The sequence below is a fragment of the Diabrotica virgifera genome, chromosome 8 (assembly GCF_917563875.1).
Source record: "Diabrotica virgifera virgifera chromosome 8, PGI_DIABVI_V3a".
In the NCBI taxonomy this organism is placed as follows: domain Eukaryota; kingdom Metazoa; phylum Arthropoda; class Insecta; order Coleoptera; family Chrysomelidae; genus Diabrotica; species Diabrotica virgifera.
In genome coordinates, this window is record NC_065450.1 from 94,093,557 (window position 1) to 94,105,482 (window position 11,926).

The 11,926-nt window shown below is 33.1% G+C and overlaps 1 protein-coding gene across 1 annotated transcript; it reads right to left on the reverse strand.

Moving 5' to 3' along the window:
* Positions 1-271: 271 nt before the first annotated feature.
* Positions 272-6,554, reverse strand: LOC126890211 (uncharacterized). The gene is made up of 3 exons (XM_050659065.1): positions 6,520-6,554; positions 5,325-5,427; positions 272-454 (listed from the first exon to the last, which is right to left on the reverse strand). Exons 1-3 carry the CDS (start codon positions 6,552-6,554, stop codon positions 272-274), a joined length of 321 nt encoding a protein of 106 aa, XP_050515022.1.
* Positions 6,555-11,926: the final 5,372 nt, after the last annotated feature.

The window sequence follows — 11,926 nt, forward strand, 5'->3', positions numbered from 1 at the left end:
TGGTGCTTCTAGGTATATATTAACACATCTCAAGAAGTAATTACACTAAGTACATGTAAAGGAGGAATTATAAACCTCCAGTAGATCTAGGAAAAGTCCTAAATTATCAACTTTCTAAAACAACTAGGAATAAGTAATACAGAGGGTCAAAAATAGAAAGCAGTCAAAACGACCGCTCTGGTGCTTCTAGTGTTAAACTCTCTTTAATATCTTTAAACAAAAAATACTGAAAGTTGATTATTTTGCCAATAAAACTTACTTCCTTCAACCTTCAACTACTCAACATATTCATACGTACCAGTAACAGTAGTTCCAGGTTTAAAGTTCCTAGTGGCAATGCATTAAGCGTAAAGGGTCTTTGAGTACTTAATAATATGAAGAGAACATCTTTCTTAACACTTATATCAGCGGTGTACCACTTTGAGCAAACTATATTTGTTGTAATGCTCTCTGTCTGAAATCACAATAAAATATTTGATAAGAAAAGAAAAATAATAGTTTTGTAGGTATTATATTTATTTAATATCGTCCAAATCACTGAAATTTTGGAAGACAACAATGAAAAAACATATACGAGTTACAATATTAACTACATACCTACTAACATAAACATAGGACGGATAAAATTATGAGTATTAACTGCAATTATACCTTAAATCTTAGGTTTTGGACCATGCAGAGCACTTTATGAGGAATAACTTTTTTTCGTAAAATTGATAATAAAAAAAGTTTCCCATATGGTTCCAAGTTACGCAGACACACTGTTTATGCTATTCTGCGTAAAACACCCAGTATATAGTATATCAATTAAAATGTAAAATGGTACAAAAAAATGGCAGGATACGTTTAATCTTTGGTCACATCATTTAACAAATTTTACCTGGTTAATTATTTGTTGGCCAGTAATGCAATGTGCAGCGAAAGACCAAATCCACCCCATAAGATGCATAAATGCGGCAAGTGGTCTATTCTAAAACATAAGAAAATATATGTATATATGTAATTACGACTAGAGGACAAGATACAAAAACAAAAAATAATGATGCGGTGTCTTTGTTTTAGGGCACCAGAATGAATGGCACTTTTAATAGAAATATTTTGGTTAGCTAAAATAGCTTTTATTTTGATAACCAGACGTTCTGCCATATTTTATTGAGGCGTCTAGAAGCCAAGGGGTATAAGTGCAATTTTGGTCAAGTTGGAGATAAGTACAGAAATAGATAGTCAATATCCATTTTAATGTTGTGGTCAAAGGATACAAGTGAATTTAAAACCAGTAGTGACATATATGGATATTTCACTTATATCCTGAAAATAGTTTGTTTATCATTTGGCAGCCATTGGATATAAGTACGCTTATATCCCTTTGCCTCCAAATAAGTGTTAGTCATACAGGGCGTTCAGAAAATATCCCGACAAATGAAGACCGGAGATCTCTTAGTTAATTTTAAGACAATTGAACTCAATTCATCTAGTCCGAAAATGCTTTCTAAGGGAGCTAGAGCTCTTTAAAGATGGAGTCTTGTAATTAGTTTTTTTAAAATACCTATAGAACGCTTCTATTCAGAAAAACGAAAACTGGTAAACTTATTTATCTTCCAGAGATAAATCGATTGCATCAGTTGCGAATTTCTAGTACCGGTCATAGGCGTCCGTTTTGGGTAGGGCAAGGGTTATTTTATCGCATAACTTTTTTGTCGTTAACATTTAAGCATTTATGATACTGCAATAACAAATTGTGAGGTGTTCTGGTACTAAAAGGTACTCTTGATGAAAGTCGCTAAGATACACCGTTGTCTAGAAAAATCAATTTGAAAACTTTTCGTTTTTTGAATTTGAGAAAAATTTAAAAAATATTTTCAAAATAAAACGGTGTATTTTACCGATTTAAAGCAATAATAACTTTTAGTACTAGAATACCTCATAATTTAATAATCTAGTGTCAAAATTGCTTAAAAATTCAAAACAAAAAAGTTGTGCGATACCATAACCGTTGACCTACACAAAACGGACGCCTATGATGGGTACTAGAAATTCGGAATTGATGAAATCGATTCATGTCTGGAAAATAAATAAACGTACCAGTTTTCCTTATTCTAAATAGTTTTTTTTGTGAACATTTTTTTCAAATTCAAAAAACGAAATATTTTCATATCGATTTTTATAGAATACAGTGTATTTTACCGACTTAAAGTAAGAGAAACTTTTAGTAATATAATACCTCATAATTTAATAATCCAGGGTCAATATTGCTTAAAAGATAAACAAAAAAAGTTATGCGATAAAATAACCGACGCCCTGTCCAAAACCGACGCCTATGACCACTACTATACATTCGCAATAGATGGAATCGATTTACCTCTGAAGAATAAATAGGCATACAAGTTTTCGTTTTTTTAAATGGTAGCGTTCTGGAGGTATTTTAAAAAAACTAATCACAAGACGCCATCTTTAAAGAGCTCTAGATCCCTTAAAAAGCATTTTCGCACTAGGTCAGTGGTCGGCAAACTTTTTAGCCAAAGAGCCAAATATGAACATTTCAACAAATTTAAAGAAAATTGGGAGCCAAATCTACTTGTTCAGCAAACTTTTATTACACTAATTAAAACTAAAGGGTCTTGTCGGTTAAGATAGTGAAAAATGCTCTCAGCACTATTCCAAAAATAAAAAACCACATGTTCTACATCAAAAAGTATTCGACCAAAAAATTTTTTTAAACCTTAGCCTCATCCGTAACCCGCCACAAAATTAAAACGTGTTTTTTTCGTTTTTTGGGGATATCTTTGTTTCTAATCATCGTAGAAACTTCTATTTTCTTTCGTTTTGTAAGGTTTTATTTCCTACAACAATGTATTTTTTACAAAATTTTTGGCGCACATTTTTATAAATGTTGATATGTAGAACCGAAATGGGAAAGAACAGCAAAAGTGAGCTTTTTCAGCTGATCATAAGAAGCAGGAACACTACTATCATGTATTCCTTCTCCAGGTCATTCAAAGCAGACCACTTGTGTTGTGAATATTTTTCTTTTTCAATATTTTCAATTCGAAACAAAGACGTTCGAATTTAGGGCGCCGTACCTCCTTGTTCTTAAATCCAGAAATTGTATTTCAAAGATATTAATGCCAATTTCAAAAGGCAAAAATTTCAACTCAGTTATCGTAGCATCAAGAGGATTTTTGACAAATGCTAAAGTTTGTAAGTTTGATAAATCTAATTTATCGGAATAAGATTTAGGTAATGTTTTTCCTACCAAGTTTTTTAAATAATGAAACTATTATTGCGCTTTCCGTAGATATTTGTGCCAGAGCCGCATCTAAGGAGCTAAAGAGCCACATGCGGCTCCGGAGCCGCACTTTGCCGACCACTGGACTAGGTGAATTGGGTTAAATTGTCTTAAAATCATCTGAGTAATCTCCGGTCTTCGTTTGTTTTAGGAGTTTCTGGACACCCTGTATATCGTTTTGCAGCCAACTCGTTAGTACTTGTTAGATTAGTGGTATAGTCGGTTCGCTAATCTCAGACATAACTGTCTAGTAATTTTAGTAATTATATATCAGTTTGGATGAAACAACCAAATTGATCCACGTAGACATAAAAGTGAATCATTCAATTTTATTGAATGTTGTCTTTTAATGGCATTGAAAGAATTGAACATGCTCAATATTTTCACTTTTAGCGTCCAATCTTCAACGCGGTTGAACAAGAGACGAATGTGTAAACACAAGAATTAAACAATTCACTTTTACAGGTAGGGCAGGGTAATAAGACAAAAATATACCCTGTTTGTGACACTTCAACAGCCAGCGTACTGGCTGTTTTTTCGACAGGTAATACCTATAAGGACAAATTATAACTATTTCCTGGGTAGAATCTGGCGGCCATTTTTATTTATAAACAATTTAGCGTCAAAAACGGTCTTTTTTCTTTTTTTGCAAAATAATGGAAAACAGTAAAACTTATGGTTTTCTTAGTACAGAAATCTTCGAGAGAATGGAAAAAGCTTTAAAATGGCGTATTACAAAGTTTAATACACTCATTTATTGTTAGTATAATTGCGAAGAAAGGTCGAAATTTCAAAAAAAATTAATTTCGCATTAACTATTGTAAAAATAAGTGTACCGCTATGAAATTTTTGTCAAATGAGTGTTCTTTGGTGATTAATATGTGACAAAAATTTCAAAGTGATTCATTCAATTGTTTAAATTTTATTCAAATTGTTTATCCCAGAGAGCTTTTTTTGCAATAACATAAGTCAGAAAAAAATAATGTTAGAACTATTCTACAGGTGTCAAATGAAAGACCATTAAATAACTTTCAAATTGGTTTAAAAACTGAATAAAACATAAATTTATTAGTAATAAATAATTGAGAAAAGTATCGTCAATTTTTCCTTATAAACTTTTTGAATAATTTTTTTCAAAAAAATCTATTTTTTTAACATTTTTTAGGTACACAACTACTGGTAGGGGAGCCCAAGCGGGGATTTTTGCAGTTACTCGAGCGCGTCAGATTATCATATGGGGAGAAACCTGGTACCCTGTAGATGTACCTCTACCATATATTGGCTCTTAACACAGGGGAGTTAGTTAAGGGGGGCCCGAAAAAAATAATCTACCCTTAAAAAAACTCGAAATTGTCAGATTAAGATAATGTAAGTTAAGTACATGCAAAAGAGTGTATATTTAAAAAATCTGACGATTTGAGCCAGCCGTAAGGAAATGGGCGAGTCCCAAAATTTCACAAGAAAAAAGCGAATATTTCGCGAAATGAATGACAGATCGAAAAACTAAAAAATATTTCGCGAAATGAACATCAGATCGAAAAACTGTAAAATACACTTATTCAATATTTTTAAAAAATCTATCGAATAGCACCAAACACGACCTCCCACCGAGGTGGGGTGGGGGGTTACTTTAAAATCTTAAATGGGAACCCTCATTTTTTATTGCAGATTTGGATTCCTTACGTAAAAATAAGTAACATTTATTCGAAATATTTTTTCGAATTATGGATAGATGACTTTATAATTGGAAAAAACCATTGTTGGAAATGGAAAATTAAATTAAAAAATGGCAAGCGCCCACTAAAATGGAAAACTTTACTTAACTTTTTTTGGTTTTAGGACCTACTTTTCACAACCCAATAGGTCCCCAAAGCGCTCGAGTGACTGCACATTTAGCATACTTTGCTCCCCCACCATACCAAGTAATGCCATGTATATGATAATTGATGAAAAATTGCAATAAATATTTATATATAATTTATTACATTAAAAAAATAAATAAACGTCTTTAAATATTAATAAAAATTATAATACTTACCATGTGTATGAACTGATTTACGATTAGGGCACAAACTAGGCTTACTGTTAGAGACAACATACCAACACATCCCTTTGTAAGTCTGTTTAACTGATAGATAATTCTAAAACGTTTTAATAATATAATACGTCTTGTATATGTATACGTATAAATTACAGAGAGGCACAAAATTATGGAATAAATTCATTTTTTCGAGAATGGGAGATTTTGGTGAGAAATCCCGAAACAGGTTGATTTTTATTTTTAAATTATGATTTTTTGGTGTATGAATCATACTAGTGACGCCATCCATCTGAGCGTGATGACGTAATCGATGATTTTTTTAATTGGGAATAGGGATCGTGTGCCAGCTTGTTTGAAAGGTTATTCAATTCTCTATTGACTAATATAAACATTACCATAATTTTTATACAGAGTAACCAAAAAAAATTATTTTTAAATTAAATTAATTCACACATAAAGAAGAATGTATGTAATTTATTTAATTCAAAAAACATTTTACTGCTGTCAGAAAATAGAAAAAAAAATGTTTATTTCACAAATAAACATTGCTTTTCTCTTAAATTCAATGTTAAACTGCCACCCACCTGCTTCTATGGGAGTTTGAACATCTGATTTAAGCGAGATACGATGTGTATAAATATTCTTTTCTGTTTTCTGACAGCAGTAAAATGGATTTTGAATTAAACAAATCACATACCTTTTTCTTTTTGTGTGACTTAATTTAATATGAAAATTATTTTTTTGGCCACCCTGTATAAATTATTATAGTAATGTTTATATTACTAGAAAGAGAATTGAAATTTTTTACAGTTTTCAAGTTATCACAATACAAAAAGTTGCAAGTCGTTAGGTTCTGTATTTATCGATTTACTTTTTTCCAAATTCCCTGGTCTACTCTTCTTCTTATGGGGTCGTGTACCAATAGTCTTCTTCTTATTCAGCCTGTTTGCATCCACTCTTGGACAAAGACCTCCCCATGAGCTCTCCACTCTTCTCTGTCTTGTGCTATTTGGTGCCAGTTTCGCCCTACTTTGGCTTTGATGTCGTCTAGCCATCGTTTTTGTGGTCTTCCTCTACTACGATTGTGTTCGCGAGGTCTCCAATGTACAGTGTTCCTCGTCTACCTGTCGTTGTCTTGCCGTGCCACGTGTCCTACCCAGTTCCATTTTATTTGCGCAATTCTTCCAATTACATCTTCCACCTTCGTCCTTCTTCGCACTTCTTCATTTCGTATACCAACAAAAAAAGAGGAGAAAAATACATGTTATGTCACCTCAAATACCCAAACTGAAGAGCCTCAACATTTCGAAGCAAGTCCAGAGCAAAAGTCAAAAATTACAGTAGATAAATGCCCCTTTGTAGGTATTAGTAACTTGAGCCCAATATACACCCCTATACAAGTGGTTCACTATATTAAAGATAAGCTAGGTATCAAGGAATATATAAGATGTTATGCCCTCCTTAATGATGCCGACTCTGCAACTGGTTCTTCATTCAAAATAGGTATAAAATCTAGAACATCTATTAACCTATTATTTAATAAGGACATTTGGCCACCTGGTGTAAACATTAAATGGGCTATTGAATCTTCATATTCCGAACCAACGCTTTCATCTGAGTCACATAAGAATCCGAAGAATATCAGAAGTCCTATTAGCCTGAAAAATTTAAAAACCAGTTTATGCAACAACAAAGATGAAATTCAAAGCACAAACATACATACAGATAAAGAGGCCATCGAAATTTGCAAATCTAAGAATCCGTTCCATACGCATATTAATTTCATTACAAAAGATACTTTAGAACCATCGATAAATCTGGATCCATTGACCCCACCAAGAGTTAGATTAACCAATAACTCTGACAGTCGATATCTCTTAGCCAGATTAAGGGAACCGGATATTTTAAAGGTCATTAACTTCATCTTGCTTTTCTACACGACCAACCTGCTTCAGTATTTTATGATGGATATACCAACACAAGTGTTAAACTGTTTCTGGCTTCCGAAGGACTTCCTACTAAGACTGAAGATCTACGAAAAATTCTTCTAGAATTTAACGATGCTTATGGAATTGGTGCAGATGAGGTAGACGCTGATCTTGCTGCTTTTAGGTCCTTTTTCACTTCGGAAAGAATTATTCATCTGCAAAAATCAGGGGAATGCCACTGAAACTACTATTCCGCTGTCTCTCCAAGACGAAATTTTTAAACATCACGACGTGTTCTGAGGGACTAGAATCCTCAAATTATTTTAGTGATAACAACTTTATAATGGTTCTGACTAATATTCGTTCTATAAGATATAAAAATGGTGAATTATTTCTATTTCTAGAGGAACTAGGGTTTCCCCCGATAGTTTCGGTTACTGAGCACTGGCTTGAAGTCAACGAGCCTTTTTTTGTAGAAAAATATTCCACTATTGCTAGGTATGATCGTCCAAGTTCAGCCCATGGGGGCCCCCTAATTCTTTCTACAAATAATAATTTTCCTCTGGCAACAAAATATGGCTTTCTATTAAGTGAAGCATTCTTTGAGTTTTCCTTAGTTTACAGTAAGAACCTTAATATTTATATTATTTGCATTTATAGATCACCTGACACTTCCGTGGAACTATTTTTTCAGAACCTGCTTAATTTGTTAGATAAAGGCAGAAACATTTTATGCGGGGAATTCAACTTTAATTATGCTGCTGCTTGTGCTATACAAATATCCCACTTCATCTACCATAATTGATTATATTGTCTCAGATTTCTCACCCCGTGATGTCTGCGCTACAACTGTTAATGCGGGATTATCGGATCATGAAGCAGTTTATACGAAGTTTAACATCTTCAGCAAGCCCTCCTCGAAAACTCGACGTTTAGGCAGGATTTTTTCCGCTCGGAAGTTTCGTAAATTCCAAAATTTATGCTTAACCTCTGAGTGGCACTTTCCTTCTGTGGACGTCGATTACAATTTCAGTGATTTTTTGAATAAGCTTGTCTGTATCTTCAATAAAGCATTTCCTTTTATCACAATTAAGCCAAACATCGCAATCCCTGGGCTACCAAAGGTGTCCGCATATCAGCCAAAGGTATGCGTTCAGTACTGTACATCAAGAAATTTACTACCAACATCTCTGTTACTGAATATATCACCAAGTACAGGCAATCTTTTTAAAACTTATAAAATCAGCTAAAAAATTGCACTATCAAAATCGTTTGAGACGTTCTAAAAGTGTTGCAAAAGAAATTTGGTCCATAATAAACGATCTTCGAAATAAAACTCACATAGCTCAAACATTTTCCCTTCCAGACCCAGAAAATCTAAATGAATACCTTGTTAATGTCAGTAAAAATATAACATCAACTTTTGTGCCACAACAAGATCCCATTTCCTTTCTTCCTAATTCAAGAAAGGTCTCGAATTCTTTCTTTATAAGACCGGTTGATAAATCTGAACTGATCCAAACAATCAATAGCATCAAAAGCAAATCTTCCTGTAGTACCGATGGTCTATCCATAAAAATGTTCTCAAATCTCCCAGAAGATGTGTTGGGAGTCCTCTTTTGAGAAAGGTAAATTTCCAGAGTGCCTAAAGACAGCCATCATTATTCCTCTTCATAAGGGTGCAATTATAGACCTATTGCATTACTATAGGTACTCTCCAAAATTATTGAGAGACTCATAAAAGCCCGACTTATGTCCTTTCTCGCTAACAACAACATTTTATTACAAAATCAGTTCGGCTTTTTAAATAATAAATGTACCACCGATGCCATGTTTTCTGTACTACATTAGGTTTATCAAATATTAAACAATAATCTGCACACTGCCACTGTTTTTTGTGATTATGCCAAAGCTTTTGATTGTGTAAATCACGACATTTTGATAAAAAAAACAAGATTTCTATGGAATTCGAGGTATTTGTTTAGACTGGTTTCAATCTTACTTGGATAATAGGAAACAACTGGTTAGAGCAAATGATACAGACTCTAGTCTCAAAAATGTTGTATATGGGTACCACAAGGTTCAGTATTGGATCCTCTACTTTTCCTTATCTTTATTGATGACATCACTAGTTTAAAAATCGATGGAAAAGTTTTTCTTTTTGCTGATGATACCAGTATCACTTGGAGCCACTCAAATATCGCAACTCTTCATGCTACTATAACTTCTGATCTACTCACAATAAGATCCTGGTCGAATTCTAACTTACTCTTTTTTAACGTAGATAAAACAGTAGCATTTTCCTATAAAGGAGCTCTTCAACCCCTACCTCTTCATAATAACCAGGTCAGTATCGTTCATTCTGTAAAGTTTCTTGGTATTTTTTTAGATAGCAGCCTTAAAGGGTCCCTTTATATCGATGTGTTAAGCAAGAAACTATCCTCAGCTTGCTTTGCAATAAGATCTGATTCGAAGGAAATGAATTTAGCCTCTTCCAAAATAACATATTTTTCATTGTTCGAGTCCCATCTTCGAAATGGTCTTTCTTTTTGGAGTTCTGCTACAGCTGCCCAATCCGATGTTACTTTAAATTACAAAAAAGAGCAATAAGATATCTGTTTGGCCTCAGAAGAACAACACATTGCAGAAGCTACTTCAAAGATCACAGGATTCTAACTGTACCTTCTTTATATATTTTAGAAACTGTTTACTTAATTCGTAAACATCTACAAGTCTTTCCAGCAAGACCTAGACATGACTATTGCACCAGAAATTCTACCTTTGACATCGATTTTCCGATCCCGTCCAATGAGTTAGTCTATATTATCGTTATCTATATTACGTTCTGCAAAAAAACTATACAACCATCTCCCTCTACAACTTAAATCTGCAACATCTTTCCCCAAGTTCCGTAAAATGACAAAAACCTATCTATCTGAAAGACCATTTTATTCAATAGCAGAGTTTCTTAACCAATAACTAAGAAAATAGAGTATTCTTATGTATAAGTAGAATCTTAATCTATATTTGAGTGTCATATGCAGCAGTTAACTTAACTTATTAAATTTCTTAAGGTAGATTATGCAATTTGCAATTTTTTTTTAATTTTGCAATAGATTGTTACTGTTTTTGTTTCACTTCATTATATTTTATTTATATTGACGATTTATATAATTTTAGTAAATTGTATTTGTTCTTGTTTTTTATTTATGACTTTTGCAAGCTTTGTCTATAAAATTGTTAAATTTTTCACGACAATAAAATATATAAAAAAAATATGATCCCTCAGAGATACTCCCAACATAGCTCATTAGATCGCCATCTGTGTCGTTCTCAATCTATTGGCTGATACCTCTGTAAGTGTCATGGTCTCCATTCCATAAATCACAAGTGGTAGAATACAACTGTTGCATACCCTTTTATTTAGATTTATTGGTATCTTTTTGTTTTTTTAACACATCACTGAGTCTTCCTACTGCTGTCCAACCTAAAACACTTAAATAAAATGTGGCTCCTTACTGAGTTACAGGGTGTTTTATTTAAAAATTTAAAAACTGCTTGTATCCAGTACTTTAAAACCATTTGACATATCCTTCTCATACTTGGCAGCAAGTGTAGATACTGTACACTCTACTAAATTATGTTAAACAAACTTTTCTGGCTACTACCAGAGGCGTACGATGGGGGAAAGTGAAAGGTTGACCCTTTCCAAATTCTACGCCACTGGCGGAATTGCTATTTTAGTACAACTTTTACAATTATCCAATACATTCTATGTAAATAATATACTCTTCATTCGTAACTATAAAGCCATTAGCTTCGGTTCTCGAGATATTTGAAGTTGAAAATGAAACGACATAGCTATTTTGATTTAATGTGCTGTGCCCGTTCATTTTTAACTTCAAATATCTCGAAAACTAAGGATGCTATTGTTACGAATGAAGAGTTTGTTATTTGCATGGAAAGTATTGGACAATCTAAAAATTATGCTAAAATAGCAATTCCATCAGTGGCGCAGAATTTGGGAAGGGTCAACCTTTCACTTCCCCTTGTCGTACGCTTCTGGTAGTAGCGAGAAACGTTTATTTAACATAATTTAGCAGGATACACAGTTCCTATACTTATTGGCAAGTATGATAAGGATATGTCAAATACTTTTAAAGTACTGGGTACAAATAGGTCATTTTTAAAATTTTAAATCAAACATCCTGCAACTCAATAAGGAGCCACATTTTATTTAAGTGATTTGGGTTAAATATTAACTATTTGTAGGTAGTGTAAACACTAATACATTATGTTAAATAAACTTTTCTGACTACTACCAGAGGCGTACGACAGGGGAAATTGAATGGTTGACCCTTCCCACCTTCTACGTCACTGGCGGAATTACTATTTTAGCTAATTTTTCGATATTAGCTCCAATACTTTCTATGTAAATGATGTATTATTCATTAGTAACAATAAAATCATTAGTTTTCGAGATATTTAAAGTTAAAAATGAAGGGGCACAATGCATAGCACAAAATTGCTGTGCCGTTTCATTTTCAAATTCAAATATCTCGAAAAATAATGACTTCATCGTTACTAATGAAGAGTACATCATTTACATATAAAGTATTGGAGAATCCAAATATTGCGCAAAAATAGCAATTCCGCCAGTGGTGTAGAATT